This window comes from Carassius carassius, chromosome 39, assembly GCF_963082965.1.
Source record: "Carassius carassius chromosome 39, fCarCar2.1, whole genome shotgun sequence".
In the NCBI taxonomy this organism is placed as follows: domain Eukaryota; kingdom Metazoa; phylum Chordata; class Actinopteri; order Cypriniformes; family Cyprinidae; genus Carassius; species Carassius carassius.
In genome coordinates, this window is record NC_081793.1 from 18168548 (window position 1) to 18185153 (window position 16606).

At 39.8% G+C, this 16606-nt stretch overlaps 1 protein-coding gene and 1 long non-coding RNA gene across 3 annotated transcripts in view; one reads left to right on the forward strand and one right to left on the reverse strand.

Annotated features, from left to right (window-relative positions):
* LOC132121530 (src kinase-associated phosphoprotein 1-like) overlaps nt 1-16523 on the forward strand; it is a 27844-nt gene extending 11321 nt beyond the window's left edge. Inside the window, exons 5-13 of one of the 2 annotated variants that reach the window (XM_059531027.1) lie at nt 1382-1462; nt 1538-1621; nt 1717-1841; nt 1964-2027; nt 5721-5972; nt 7663-7707; nt 7796-7902; nt 15542-15635; nt 15965-16523. In XM_059531027.1, coding sequence (XP_059387010.1) covers nt 1382-1462; nt 1538-1621; nt 1717-1841; nt 1964-2027; nt 5721-5972; nt 7663-7707; nt 7796-7902; nt 15542-15634 — 851 coding nt within the window. In that variant the 3' untranslated portion in view covers nt 15635; nt 15965-16523. Of the gene's footprint in view, nt 1-1381; nt 1463-1537; nt 1622-1716; nt 1842-1963; nt 2028-5720; nt 5973-7662; nt 7708-7795; nt 7903-11961; nt 13112-15541; nt 15636-15964 lie in introns of those variants that run through there. The other variant, XM_059531029.1, reaches the window with a different exon arrangement.
* LOC132121540 (uncharacterized) overlaps nt 1-16606 on the reverse strand; it is a 190796-nt gene that overhangs the window by 37044 nt on the left and 137146 nt on the right. The gene's annotated exons all lie outside the window — the stretch shown is intronic.

Below are 16606 nucleotides of genomic sequence, written 5' to 3' on the forward strand. Positions count from 1 at the left end.
GGCTCCTCTGCGAGATGGTCATCTGTCTGATAAACCAGAGACATTACATGGCGGGCTACAGAGCTCGATGGTGATGTCACACAGGCTGGGTGTGTTTGATGAGCTGAGTCTTATTTATAGAGGTATTAGACTCTCCAAGCTGTTATATCCACCGCTCACATCACAGGTGTGTTTATCATTGTTCTTTTCTCCAATGACAAGTTCAAGACAGCGCTCTTAAGATGACTGCACAGTTGACTGCATTACACTGTCTGTTAACTCAAAGAGAAGAGATATCACAGAGATCAACATCACCGTGCAGGGAAGGGATCATCTGCTGGTGTCTAAATGAGTTTTAAATAAGTCTGGTAGCGTGCCCAGAGGCCCACCTGTCGCCTACGCTCTCTTTTAGCTCTTGAGGTTTGAAGTTGCTGGATCGCGAGGGTGAGGATTTGTTTCTCGATTCCTTGTTTGCAGCAAATTGTTCGCCTGCGCTGCCACTCTCATGTGCCCTAGAAAACATGCTAAAAATAGCCGCGTGGGTGCAGATTAAAATGCGGCAAGCCCTGCACCATATTTTGATATATTCTTATTACAGTTGTCATCATATTAGCAGTGCCATCAGGGGCCTGGGACAATTTTTTTTATGGGTGTGCCCCCTCTTCACTAAACCTAGAGGTTATACCACCCTGCAATGACAGGTAAAAATGTTAATTTTAGGGGTGCAAAAGCTCAAGGGTACATCTTTGTACATAATACACACACACACACACACACATATATATATATATATATATATATATATATATATATATATATATATATATATATACACACATACATCAAAAGTTTGGGATCAGTAAGAGTCTCTTATTAAGCAAGGATTCATTAAATTGATCAGAAGTGACAGTAAATACTTAAATTGTTTAAAAAAACAAATAAGATAAAAATCACTTTTCTATTAAATGCAGTTCTTTTAAAACTTTCTAAAGCACCAAATCAGCATATTCAAATGATTGCTGAAGGATCATGTGACACTGAAGACTGCAGTAACAGGCACTGAAAACTCTGCTGTGCCATCACAGGAATAAATTACATTCTCAAATATATTAAAACAGAAAACAATACAATATTTTATATAATTATAACAATATTTTACAAAAGCACTGTTTGTACTATATTTTTCAAATAATTCAGCCTGGGTGAGCATAAGTCCAAATAAGTCTTTTGAAAGTAGAAAAAGATCTTACTGAACACAACATTTTGAATGGTAGTATGTTTTTATTTATAAATTATTATTTTAATTGTGTAAACGACAGAAAGCATAACTGTTCTATTCTATGTTAGAGTAAATGTGTTACCACATTATTTCTCATTATTTCCCTTGATTTCTGATATACAGTTTTTGAAGAGATCCCTCTGGTGGCTCCACAGGACCTGAGTAACATTCTAAAGCAAGGCTACCTGGAGAAGAAAAGACGAGGTAGGAATATTTAAAGTCATAGCATTAAAAGTCACATAAAATCCACAAGCATTTCAAATCTTTTTCTTTTTTCAGATCACAGTTTCTTCAGCATAGAATGGCAAAAGCGATGGTGTGTTCTGAACAACACAATATTTTATTACTTCGGGAGTGAGAAAGGTGAGTCACGTCCCATTTAAGAAATTATACAAGTCTGTTCATGAACTTCAAAGACAGAGATATTGAGAAACTTGGATTTTTTCTTCTAAATTCAGACAAGCAGCAGAAGGGCTCATTTTATATCAACGGCTACAGTGCAGAGCTAGTGCCCAGCTTACGCAAGGACTCCAAGAAGAATTCATGCTTCGAGATGACTGCTCCTGGAAGACGTTCTTACCAGGTTCAACACACACAAACACACTCACATTGCTAATTTCTGTAGCTGTGTTCAGTCATCATGCTGGCATTACAATGAAGAATGAGAATAGCCTCCAAATCAACGATGCTAGTTTCTCTTTGCAGTTTACTGCCAGCAGTCCCCGTGAGGCCAGGGAATGGGTGGACCAGATCAATTTTGTTCTTAAGGGTATGTGATATATGAAATACTTTTTTATTATAATACATAACATATATTATGCTGAATGCATCTGATTGATCCAAGCACCATGATGATCATCTTAAGGTGAAAAGGGCAGTTTTGTAAAAAAAAAAAAAAAAAAAAAAAAAAAAGGCATATCAATACCTTTCTTTCTGGCTCAGCCAATAAGATAGGCTCTAGACCTCCTCATGCAGCACGTCACTGAGCTTCTGAGTCCAACGTGCTTCAGGCTGCCTCCTCTTCCCTGTAGCAAAGCGCTCTTTACAGGAAATTGATTGGGATTTGCTCGGTCATCCTTTAGGGGCATCGATCTGGTCCTGCTTGGCATTGAGGCAGTGAGGATACGATAGCCTGTGTTACAGAGCTCAGTCACCTGCAATCAGGCCCTCACTTCATCTGAGACAGATCTGAGGCACCCTCGCCACTCTAAAGTGGGCTCAGTGCGGCCCTCTGATTAGCGGGAAGTAATGGACACTCCTGAGATAGTTTTCTCCCTCCCCACCCCCCTTTGCACATGTACATAGTACAGCCAAATGGCACAAGCGGCATTTAGTATTAGCGCTTTATTTTTTCTCCAGATTTCTGTACTGTGTTACTTTACTATTATTATTTTTTATAAACTCTTCAAAGCTACAACAAGGACCAAAATGTTGGAACACACTGAAACAGATCGATATTTGAATGATTTGGGATTTTTTTTTTAAGTTGAACTCTTTATGAACCATTTATTGAAAAAGCAAATTTGTTATATTGTAGTATTCTCAAATCATGCTGGATCACATTATCATCAGTGCAAATGTGTAGCATTTGGATTCTTGTGACAATTGTGACAAACCAGGAAGAAAAGGCTATGGAAATAATTGTATTAATTCATCTTTTTCCACTTTTTTGTCACCTTCACTCAAATTAAATTATGCTGATAATGTAATTTGTAATATAAAGCATTAAATTAGAAAATTGCAAAATAGGCACTAGTGGTCTCAGACTTTTGGTAACCCACAAAGTGTAGATCTGCTATTTGTTTGCTGTCGTTTTCATTATTAGGTGTTAATGTTTGCTTTTATGGCTTCTCTCCAATATCTGGAAAGTGACATGTGACACTGGAGGAAAATTCAGCTTTGCCATCAAAGGAATAAATTACACTTTAAAATATATTAAATTGAAAAGAGTTATTTTAAAAATCCGTTCCAAATCCGTAAAAGCTGTGTTCGATTTCAGAACACAATTTAAGATATTTTGGATGAAAAACTGGAGGCTTGAGACTGTCTCATAGACTGCCAAGTAAATGACAGTGTCAAGGTCCATAAAATGTATGAAAAGTTGTCGTCAGAATACTCCATCTGCCATCAGACGTGCAATCTGGGTTATATGAAGCAACGGGAACACTTTTTGTAAGTGAAGAAAACAAAAGTAATGACGTCATTCAATTATTCCTTTGTCAACGGTCTTCTCTGTGTCACTCCATATCACCGTGCGCTCTTCTGTGTCCTCCACGCCATAAGGATTCATATAACCCAAATTGCACATCTGATGGCAGATGGAGTATTCTGACGACAACTTTTCTTACCTTTTATGGACCTTGACACTGTTATTTACTTGGCAGTCTATGGGACAGTCTCAAGCCTCCAGTTTTTCATCCAAAATATCTTAAATTGTGTTCTGAAGACGAACGCAGCTTTTACGGGTTTGGAACAACATGGTGGTAAGTGATTAATGACAATTTTCATTTTGGGGTGTGGTATCCTTTTAACTTCTAATATCCATCCATCCATCATCTTCCGCTTATCCGGGGCCGGGTCGCGGGGGCAACAGTCTAAGCAGAGACGCCCAGACTTCCCTCTCCCTAGCCACTTCTTCCAGCTCTTCCGGGGGGACCCCGAGGCGTTCCCAGGCCAGCCGGGAGACATACTCCCTCCAGCGTGTCCTAGGTCTTCCCCGGGGCCTCCTCCCGGTGAGACGTGCCTAGAACACCTCCCTAGGAAGGCGTCCAGGAGGCATCCGAAATAAATGCCCGAGCCACCTCAGCTGGCTCCTCTCGATGTGGAGGAGCAACGGCTCTACTCTGAGCTCCTCCCGAGTGATCAAGCTTCTCATCCTATCTCTAAGGGAGCGCCCAGCCACCCGACGGAGAAAGCTCATTTCGGCCGCCTGTATCCGGGATCTTGTCCTTTCGGTCATGACCCACAGCTCATGACCATAGGTGAGAGTAGGAACGTAGATTGACCGGTAAATCGAGAGCTTTGCCTTACAGCTCAGCTCCTTCTTCACCACGACAGACCGGTACAGCGACCGCATTACTGCAGAAGCTGCACCGATCCGTCTGTCAATCTCACGTTCCATCCTTCCCTCACTCGTGAACAAGACCCCAAGATATCTGAACTCCTCCACTTGAGGCAGGAACTCTCCACCAACCTGAAGTGGGCAATCCACCCTTTTCCTTTCCGACTGAGAACCATGGCCTCGGACTTGGAAGTGCTGATTCTCATCCCAGCCGCTTCACACTCGGCTGCAAACCGTCCCAGTGCACGCTGAAGGTCCTGGTCTGAGGAGGCCAACACGACAACATCATCCACAAAAAGCAGCGACGAAATCGCATGGTCCCCCTAGAAATTCTGTCCATAAAAATTATGAACAGAACCGGTGACAAAGGGCAGCCCTGCCGGAGTCAAACATGCACCGGGAACAGGTCTGACTTACTGCTTGCAATGCGAACCAAGCTCTTGCTCCGGTCGTACAGGGACCGAACAGCCCTAAGCAGGGGGCCGCCAACCCCATACTCCCAGAGCACCCTCCACAGGATGTCATGAGGAACACGGTCGAATGCCTTCTCCAAATCCACAAAACACATGTGGACTGGTTGGGCAAACTCCCATGAACCCTCCAGCACCCTGGAAAGGGTATAGAGCTGGTCCAGTGTTCCACGACCGGGACGAAAACCACACTGTTCCTCCTGAATCCGAGGTTCCACTATCGGCCGAATTCTCCTCTCCAGTACCCTGGCATAGACTTTCCCGGGGAGGCTGAGAAGTGTGATCCCCCTATAGTTGGAACACACTCTCCGGTCCCCCTTCTTGAAAAGAGGGACCACCACCCCGGTCTGCCAGTCCAGGAGGGGGAAGCAGTGCCCTACCAACACTGTTTACAGTGGAGATGGGCACCTGTTGACCTCAACTGTGGATATCGTCGGGCGGTGGAAGGAATACTTTGAGGATCTCCTCAATCCCACCGACTTGTGTTCCGTTGAGGAAGCAGTGGCTGGGGACTCGGAGGAGGACTCGTCCATCACCCGGGCTGAAGTCATCGAGGTAGTTAAAAAGCTCCTCGGTGGCAAGGCACCGGGGGTGGATGAGATCCGCCCCGATTACCTCAAGTCTCTGGATGTTGTGGGGCTGTCTTGGCTGACACGCCTCTGCAACATCGCATGGCGGTTGGGGACAGTACCTCTGGACTTCTAATACTATTTCACAATTTTACTGTTTTTACTGAATTTTTTATTACAATAGAACCATTTTCAATAGTGGTCTCAGACTTGGGACATCACATCATGTAGATTGTAACATAACATAATCAGAATGAGATTTACTGCCAAGTATGTTTGCATGCACAAAGAATGGATATAATTTGTGTGCTGTCATTTTCTTTATTTAGGTGTTAAAGTTTGTTTTATGGTTTCTCTCAAAGATCTGAGCTCTAACTTCATTCCCTTTGACGATGATGAGGAAGAGGAGGCAGAAGAAGAGGAAGAGACATATGATGACATTGAACGAGCTACCACACCACCACGTCCTGGGCCAGCATCTGCTCCAGTTCCAAACCCGAGTCTGGGTCAAACTTCCCAAAACAGCAGCAAGGAATGGAAAGACCAAGCAGGGACTCAGGAAGATGAAGAAGAGGATGAAGAGGACGAAGAGGACATTTATGAAGTGCTTCCAGGTACAGAAAAACAAAACAATATATCTCATTGATTGGCCCTTTTAACACAACAGAGTTAAATATTGGATTATCCTGAGAGCTAAACTTACACAACTGTGAATTTGTTCACCCTGGTCACTATCTTAAAACACTGACATCAGTTTTTGATAGGATTTTGGAGCAAAGTTACTGAGGTTGTAACCATCAGCCCTACAGTGTTGAACACCATCAATAATAGCAGATACATCAAGATCTGGTCACCCAATGTGATAGCAGGACCCTCAGAGGACCTAATGAGATCTCTGAGGAGAAATACATCACGCTGGAGTGCTGTCATTTTCACCTTACTGTGCCATGTGTGCTGTGCAGCTGAGCTGGCCACATATGGCGGATCGAGTGACCACCTCTCTCACTTTTCCGCTCTTCATTCTTCTCTCTCTCATTTTCTTATGCCTCTCAGATTTTCAGTTTGGAAAAGTGCTGAGCAGGTCTTTTATGACATTGTCTCATATATTAACTAATCTATTAAGAAAATAATGTATATGCAATTGTGTATGTAACCGTTCATAGGTTTGTGGTCAGTAAGATAAAAAAAAAAAAGAATACTTGTATTCACCAAGGATGCATTACATTTTTTGAAAATGACTGTAAAGAGATTTATATATAATTTTGCTTTTAGACTTTCTTTTCATCAAAGAATCCTGAAAAGATATATCATGGTTTTCACAAAAATATTAACGTTAATAATAAGAAGAAATATTTCCTCAACACCAAATTAGCATATTAGAATGATTTCTGAAGGATCATGTGACACTAAAGACTAAAGTAATGGCTGCTGAAAATGTAGCTTTGCCTTCACAGGAATGAATTATATTTTATAATATCTTAAAATAGAAAACACTTCACAATACTACAGTTTTACTATATTTTTGATCAAATGAATGAATCCTAGGTGAGCATAAGAGACTTTCAAAAACATTTTGACCACAAACTTTTGAATGGATATATATATATGTATATGTACATGTATATGTATATGTATTCCTCATTAATGCTTCAGCACTATCCTGGAAATTAATCAGAAAATTAGATTTTAACTGATAAATGTTTAAGAATCAGAATCCGCATACCAGTTTACACTTTGAAATGGCTCATTTTGATCTCTCGTTTTTTTTTATTATTATTATTTATTTTTATTAAGGCTTGGGCAACAGATTCCAATACATTTTAGATGTATATTTTGCACTTGCGCACATGTTAAAAGGCTACTTTAGCTTTACATGTTTTTTTCCTCATGCTGTTCCTGGAAGCTCAGGGCAAGCTTGTGCTGTGGGAAGTATAGGGTTGCTGGACGGTGGTTTTATCGGCAGGCTGACAGCGTGAGGATGGATGTGGGAGACAGAAAGCTGGGCTATCACTGTCACCTCATAGACCTAGAGGTGCCACGCCCAGAATCAATGTCTGTCTGCCTGAAACACACTAGCCATCTAACCCGGCCTGGCACCTCCCCTATAAATCAAACAGGAGCTAGCTGTTCTGCCAGCACTGCAGATATTGTTTAATATACTTATGAGAGTTCAGAGGTACACAAAGTTGTTCCAGAAGTTGGATTTGCAAGGACGATGTAGCATTATTAGCTGCAGTAGACTGGTGCCAAAAGATTAATGGATATTCTGTATTTATTTAACCATTGACCCTCTGTATTTTTCAGAGGATGAAAATACTGACAATGATGAAGAGTGGGATGAAAAGCCTGGTAAGTAGATTGTGTGCATGGATAGAGAGATTCTATAAATTGACAAAAAATATATGGTTATATTTTTATGACTGTGTTTTAAATAAAGGTTCTTCAGATTATGCAAATTATTACCAAGGCTTGTGGGACTGCGAAGCTGATAAACCTGATGAGTTGGCCTTCCAGAGAGGAGATCTCATCTACATCCTCAGCAAGGTCTGTGTTTGTTCCCTCAATCTCTCAAATAAACACACACACACACACACACACACACACACACACACACACACACTGATTTGAAGCACTCTGCATGTATTTTGATTTTCTTTTTTCTTATCTCGCTCTATCCATATCCTCACTAATGATGAATAATACGCAGCTGGCCATAAGATGAGTCATATCGGTCAATACTCACTGACTTTCTCTTAGCAGCTATTCATTTACTGTATTCTAAATGACAAAGCTGGGATGGTCTTTTCAATCAGTCAGAACATTCTTATTGCAGCATTATAAAAAGAAGGCCTCAGCAAAAAATATAATGAATCACGATTTGTGGCTTCTGTTTCTAGTACTGCTGTTTTCTGTTGATTATTCTGTTTCAATCACACAATTTAAGAAATGAATAGCATCAGCAACACATCAGCTTTCTAACAAAGCAGATTAATTTAAAATTACCTTTCTTACAGATCTCCAAGAGAATTGTAGGCAACAGATTAAACCTGTAGCATGTCATATTGACATAATAGAAAACTCCTTGTACATCTGTGGTCTGTATAGACCACTGCAATACTGTGTTCACAGAGGGACATTATCAATAATATGCTGTTGATTCATTGCTGTAGTTGTGTCTTGGAAAATTGAGTGATCAGCCAAGCAAACCACTTTATTTAGTATATTCGCTTTAATCCATATATTTTTTGTGTCCTACAAATGGGATGTTAGCAGGAACAAATAGTGTAGTTGTTTAAGATACACCACTGAAAGAATCAATGTGTTTTAATATCGCCTTTTACTGATCTCACTGTTAGCTTAAAGAGATAGTTCGTCCAAAATGAAAACGCTGTTGTCGTTGTTCCAAACCTGTCTGAGCTTTTTTCTTCTTTGTAACACACACAAAAATATATTTATATCTTAGTGTTTTTGTGTGTGTGTGTGTGTGTGTGTTCTACAGTATGAATTTTTATTTCTGCTGAACACAAAATGTTTTGAAGAATGTTGGTAACCAAACAATTCCTGGTAGCCATTGACTTCCATAGTATTTATTTTCCATACTATGGCATTCAGTTTGGTTACCGACATTCTTCAAAATATCTTCTTTTGTGTTCAACAGAAGAAATATGCTCATACAGGTTTGGAAATTGAAGGGTGAGTAAATGTATAAAGAATTTTAGTTTTTAGTAAGGATGTGCATGGGTCATTTATTTTAATCTCATGCTATATTTCTTATTTGTGTAAACGATGATTCTTCTAACCATTTCAGATAGCTGGAGCATGTCTATGATTTTGTCATCATGCTGTTATTATATTCAGTCAAGTAGATTTATCAGCTTTTATAATCCCTCTATTAGTATTTTCGAGATGGCTGCACTTCGTTCAATCGTTCAATTCTCTTATACCTCTTCGGATGCATCCTCAGAATCATTTCAGACAATGTGGAGCTGCCTCACTTGTTTTATAGATGCTTCCCTTGAACGTTGACCTTACTGAATGAAATATAGGCCGTTGACTAGAACTCAAGCCTAACTCTAGCGGCCTCTCTCATAAAGCAGTGGTCATAAAATGTGAGTGCATAAATTCTGCCGCACAGAGGTGTGGAGGGGAGGCCAAGTATATTTGTGTCAACACCGAGCGTAATTACAAGGTGATAAAGACGTGGAAAGTGGTAAATCAGTTCCGCTTACCAACAGGTTTTTGAGGCAGCGCTATGATTGACCGCTGTGAAGTCACAAATCAAAGAGGTCAACAGCGCTGTCACAGCATTGGTGTAAGCAGAGCGTACAGATTAAAAAAAGCTCTTTCATCAGTCTTTATTGATCCACCACTTACAGTGAATAAACAGCTATTCGGCTCATCTACACAAATCACTACACGTATCTATAATATGTGGGAGCATTTTAGTGTGAACACATGCACCGAAATAGTGGCTTCATTAGTGGTTATTATTAGAGTATTTTGGTAATGCTCAGATGGAACATGGAAAATACATTTAAAGGGGTTGTTCACCACAAAAAATTTTTTCACCCTCATGTCATTCTAAAACAATTTATTTACGTTTTTTTGTCCATACAATGAAAGTACAATGGATTTGTATTTATTTGTTTATTTATTTACCTTACTTTCTATCATTGCATGGATAGAAGAGTCCTTACTGGTTTGGAACAAACATGAGGGTGTAAACTATCCCTTTAAGTTCTGAACTACACTGCATTGTTATTCATCGAAACCCAACACTGAATTTCAGTACAATTAAAAAAAAAAAAATCTTATTAATTTTTTTAATTTAATTTATTTTTAATTAATTTAGATTTTATTTAATGTGCAATCATAATAGTTGCATTATGGCTCGCTGTTTCCTTCAGATCAGCCTCCCCTTGCAACCATTATATCCATTCTCTTGCCACATGGTTCCTTTAGTTTAAAACACTTGAACAAAAAATAGTGGCGAAGCCTAACATCCATCTGGATGTTTTGTACAGCCTGCTCAATCAGGGCAAGGCTGAAGTATCAGGGCAGCAGGATATTTGGAGATGTTTTTCTTACCGCTCCAATCACTTATCACAATGCATGTGCGCTACCTATTTGTATTTTAATGTGTCTCTTATTTTTGTAACTCTTTTTTTTTTTTTTTTTTTGCATCATAGTTTAAAAAAAAAAATTTTTATGTGTAGTTTAAGGGCCGCATGGAGAGATTTTTTCCGAAACGTTCTTTTTTTCTTCTTCTTCAACCATGCCATCCTTTTGCATTCCAAACCCTTAATTTATGCGCTTAAATTCAAAGTACATTACTCCCAAAGGTCAGGCCCAACACATGCCAGAATTCCCACTGGAATCCCCTTAAAATCCTGGAATGAGAAGCAAAGAGATTTATTGCACTGAAGATGGAGGCAAACTTCTCCAGGTCCCATTTAACATGCAAGCCCACTGATATCCCTTTCTTTCAGTTCGTCTCGGCTTTTCTACAGCATGTGCTTTAAACTCTCACCATTAGGGGCTGTTAAGTCTAGACGAGATCCAACCTACTTTTAACATCCAGATGCTCCATCAGTATGGCTGTGGACACTACTGCCACCTTCTGACTAAAGATTGGAAGGTTTTTCAAGCTAGTGGTTTTTTAAAACAAATACTTGATGGTTTGTGTTGAAAATCTGGCTTATTTCGCATTACATTTATATATTCTGATTTTTTTAATTTAATATTTTAAATATGTTATTTATTTATGTATAGTTTATATATAGTTTGTGTGAATTTGCATATGAATGTGCAGTGGATGACTGCTCCAGTTGGCCTCCCACCCATGGAGTCAGCCTCCTACAAAATGCCTAAAGAAAAGGGAAATAAGTGGCATAAAAGAAAAGGAAAATCCAGTGGAAATAGACACTCCTTTTTAACTCATTCACACACACTCGTCTAAGGACCTGCCTTCTTTGTGGCAATAGAGGCACAGAGGCGCTGTATGGACATATTGAGCTTTCTATTTACCAGCAGAGGAATCAGGGGGTGAGTCTGGGGTTCTGGGGTCATGCAGAAGGCAACGGTCATCTCCCGGTCAACTACAGTAGGTCATTATTCAGCCTAAACCAATAGTCCAGAACTACACAGCGGCCGCCCCCCTCACACTCTGCATAATTGTTATAAATGGAAGGCCACATAAACAGCCATCATTACAGGCTCTCAGCAGCATACATTATCCACTTTAAATGCCTATTAAGTTTAAGTGCCATCAGTAATCCCCAAGGGTACTTTTACAATGGCAGATTATTTGGTCATCCACATTTTTACTCGATGTCACACCTTCGAACGCCCAGGGTTTGGGATTAAATAAGACATGTGCTGTTTCCGCTCCGGTTTATTTGACTATGCCAAACCGATATTAATTTGACCAGTTCTTAATGGCTTGCTACGATGAAAATGACATGCAAATAAAATGCACTGATTGAGATAAATTGAACGACGGCTGTCTTTGCTCGAGCAGCAGATCAATACCTGTTCGCCACCTGCCGTGTCTGCTGCTTAGGACTAGCAAACAACGTGATGTACTGGTGTTTGTCTTTTAAGATGGCTGGATGAGTGAATCCCTGTGCAGCACTGAGCGTATGGAGCTGATGCTTTACGATGTGAGTTAAGGAAAGAGAAGCAGGAGAGGAAAAGTGGAGGAGGGGGTTGTAGCACCCGAGTGCCGGGTTCAGCGGCGGGGCAATGAGAGACTTCCTGCGCTCCATCACTCCCAAGGCCTACCTCAGTCAGCTGGTGGCCAGCAGCAGAGGCCTCATGTCTCATTCTTATTACCATGTCTACTGCCTCCATGGTGTGTGTGCGTTTCTACTCGTAACTGGAAAAAAATGAATGCACAGGGGCACCGAGGGAGAGTTTGCAAAGAAGGGAAATGATTAAAACACGATTGAGGAAGGAGGCGTGGATGCAAAGTGTCATCTTAGAGGGAAATTTATAGAGGGGAGAGGAAGAAAAGGTTGATTGGTATTCTGTTGCTATTATAGATATGAGTCACTTTTGATCCTGTCATGATATTGTTCAAGTTAAGCCACTCCTTTTTAAGGCATCATTAGCTGTCAATCTGTCCCCTAGTTGCTGGAGAGCAATAGGCCCATTTGAATACCATTGCCAGCCGCCCCCCTGAGTGAGAAATAAATGATATCAGTGGCACACTGCAGGTGTTGTCATGGCAACACAGACTCCCGAAAGCTCCCTGTGCCAACTCCGCCTTCCTCGGAAGAAGGTCATGCGGAGGTCAGCGCCATCGCAGCAATGCACTTCACTTTCACAGCAGCTGCCCACCAGACCTAGACCAAACTGAGATGGACCTGACCCTGTCCTGTTACAGAGAAGCTTCCCGAAAAGCCACCCATTATCCCTGTCCCACACAGTTCTTTCGGGTAAATCTCTATAACATCTTTTTCTACAGTCAGGCGCAGATTGGATGTCTCCCAAATGCCTCTAGCTGACAGATGCATCGTCGAAAAGCAGTTTGCTAATACTGGGAGGCAGGAAAAATGAGGCAGCAATGAAAACGACACGAGTCATCGAAATGGGACGGACTGCAATGGAATGTATTGACTCTCTTTCTTTTACTGTGTGTGTACTCTGTTTGAACCCACATGTACACCATCTTGGGGAGGATGGGGGTGAGGAAGGTGGGGCGGAGGAGGCGAATTGAATGGGTGGAGGTGCAGCATGTTCAAAATGGCTTGATTAGCCATGGACGCACCTGTGATTTGAGGAGTATTATACAGCAGTGTGTTCCAGTCTTCGACACTGATTGCAATTTCAAGATTGGTAATATAATTCAGAAGGGAACTTTTTACTGTTTTAACATTCCGCACAGTCAACACTGTCAGTCTGTGTGTTAGTATAGGGATTTTTCAGTGACTCTTTCTGCAGGTTACATTGTTACACAAGTAGGTGGCGACACACAACTGTCTGTTCCCGAATAAATCTGTGTTTTTGAAGAAATCGGTTGATTGAATGATTCATTGACTCACTCAGTGAATCAATAAATGGTCCATATGCGTATGTCATTGAATCATTTACTCAATCAATTTTGGAAATGAGGGCTGCATCCAAAATCGCATACTTCCCTCCTATATAGTATGTCTGAATTCACAATACTCATTAATGAGTAGGGTGGATGACCTGCTACCTCCAGCAAGGTTCTCAGGTTTGCGTTCGAATTATACTTTACCATGTCACGAGGGCATGGGAGAGGAGTTGTGAATGGCAGTGAAGTGACGAAACTGACACTGATAGGTGCGTCCAGATTACATTCATACTATATAGAACATCCTTCTATATAGAATGAATCATTGAATCACTGAATCATTTCCTCAACTGATTTGTTCAAATCACTGATTCATTTAGGAATAAAATAAGTGACTGGCTGCATGCAAAATCACCCTTTTACCCTAATTAATTATTTCTTATTTTACTCCACTAATATAGTGGCTACCTGTTCAGTGTACATTTATTGTGCACGCATTACTAAGGTCCATTATGGGAATGAATGAGTGCACATGATAATTTTTGAACACCACTACAAACGCCTGATCCTTCAAATAGTGCATTGCATCAGGGAATAGAGGGTGATTTTGGACATGGACCCTCTTCATGAACAAACCACAGAATAATTTATGCAACCAATTTGTTCAAAACAAAGATTCATTCCACTTGAGTGCCACATTTTTAGAACACTGACATGAACAAGACAATGGAAAAGGCATGATATGAGCGCAAACTTGTCTGTCTAGTGCATCATTGCATAGTAAAATAATGGAAAAGCTGTGCACTAAAATGCAAAACGCTCTCTGTATGAATGGACCCTTCTGGCAATATTGGGTCTAAAATATTCAATATTAACTTCTTGTTTACCGAACTGTCCCATGAGAACATCAATCTACACCTCCAACAATCCCCATCTGCATAGCTGCATGAGTCTCAGACAAAAAGCTCAATTTCTTGGATGTATTGCTATCGAGGCATTGATGCCACAGCTGCATTCAGATCACCGTCCAGATGGATTTTATTCCGTATAGCATCATTAGATCAGCCCGGCTCATCTGCATGGGCTGAGGACTACATTAGGCTCTCAGCACTGTGGGTGTGCTTAAAGAGGGGAAGGTAATTAGTTCCTACTCTCCTCAGCAGGCAGCGGATGGATGACATGCTCATCATGTCTAAATGTACAGTGTGTGCTGCTAGAATACTAAAGCTCTTAAAACACTCCAGTCTTTCACTATCAGTGCATCACATTCTTTAATCTCCTCATTTATAAACCACTGTCCACCTGTATCTGTCTTCATTCATTAAAAGCCAGATCTAGGGCTCTCTTTCCACTCTTACTCTGAAGAGCTTTGGCCTGAAATAGCTCTTAAAGTTTTTTGAATTTGGAGAGGAGTGAATCAAGAGAATGTTATGGTGGAAAAACAAAGAGCTTCAAGAAAAGAATAAATAAAGGTTTATTCTGCTTCCCTCAAGGCCTAACATGTTGTTATACTTTTCCAGCACCCTGATATTATCATTTGTGCATCCAATAACAAGTTTTATCCAAACATTAGTCCCCTAACTTATGTCAGTATCTGTAGTGGCAATCATTGTCTAACATCTAACACATTAACCACACACTTCTTTAATTACCATAGAAATCAGTTTTTCAAGAAATTTGTGTTTCAAGATTTAAATTACATATTTAAATCATTAACATTTGCCATCAAATGGCTGAATGCAGGTGCATGAAATTTTGGTTGTATTATAAACATCATGATACTTTGTTTTTATGTGCAGTTTTAAAGCCCTGATGAGCCAAGTAAATGCATCTCTCGCCACAGCATTTCATTTTCTATGATTCTGCAGATGAATGCCCTCATTACACAAATGCACAAGTTCCTTAGCTGAATGTTTCTGTGATAGAAGACTGCGCATGTATATAGATTGAACATATTTGAAGTCAATAAATATGCAAAAATGAATATATTTGCTGATGAATAGATTTTATATTTTGTATCTAATACAATGAAATTCACTGTATTACCTTTGAACTAAATCAGTTGAGAAATAATTGTACACTGGTGTCTTTTGACCATTGACCAAATCCTCACACAAGTGTCTGTATTTCTGTCTAAACTAGCAATATAACATTCATGGATGGTGGGTTGGAGAGCTGGATGGTGCTATTGGCATAGTCCCCAAGGAGTTTTTACATCCTGCTTATATTCTATGAGGTACTTGCATTCACAGAATCATTCTGCATGATTACTTAGCTTATGGCCTAAACGAGAACAAAGAAACACAACTTAAACTGAGAATGAGAAACTGTGTAATTGTCATATTGTATCCATCAATGAACTTTACCACTGTTTTAAAGTTTCTGAAGTTTTCAAAATTGCATCAGCATTAAATCCAGTCCCTCCATGCTGACACCTGCTGGAAATCATTGCAAATACAAAGTTATATGGCAGCATTATTTTAATTCACACATTTTTATGCATTTAGTACACATTTAGGGTCCATTCTTCAAACTGGTGTTAAATATTTTTGCTTTCTTTTCTAGGTTGGCTTTTTGCGAAGATCACAGAATGTTCAGCGTTATAACACTTTAACACCTGTCATGGTTTGAAAACCGGTCAATGATTAGATTAGAATGTGAATTCAAGTAAAAAAATGCATTTTAGTCCATTTATAGAACCTTAACCCTATCTGAGACCATATAGATTTGTATATAAGACTTTTTATATATTTCATGATTAGTGTACACTAAGAGGTTTGTCTATATCTACATTTCATGGTTTTCTGATTTGTTCAAACATAAGCCACATTTATTCAAATGGTGTACATAAGTGTAAGAACTTCTCATTCAACATCACTTAAAAGCTGTTCTATTTCAACAGCACAGAAAGCAATTACCCTTTTAAATATACAATTAAGACCATTACTGCAAAGAACCATCATCAGTTATTCTTTAGTGTGTTGAAAGGTTTTCTTCTTAACTCTGCATTTGTATTTGAAAATTGCTTAGTTCAGAATTCAACTAACCATTTCAGCAGATATTACTCCATGGAAAAAACCTGTCATACCAGTTTAATTCAAATAAAAAACCTTGGCACTTTGGACTTAAGTATACTTTCTCTTGTAAGATTTAATTACTTGTATTCATATAGGGACTGCAAATCAAATTACTTCTATAATATAGATA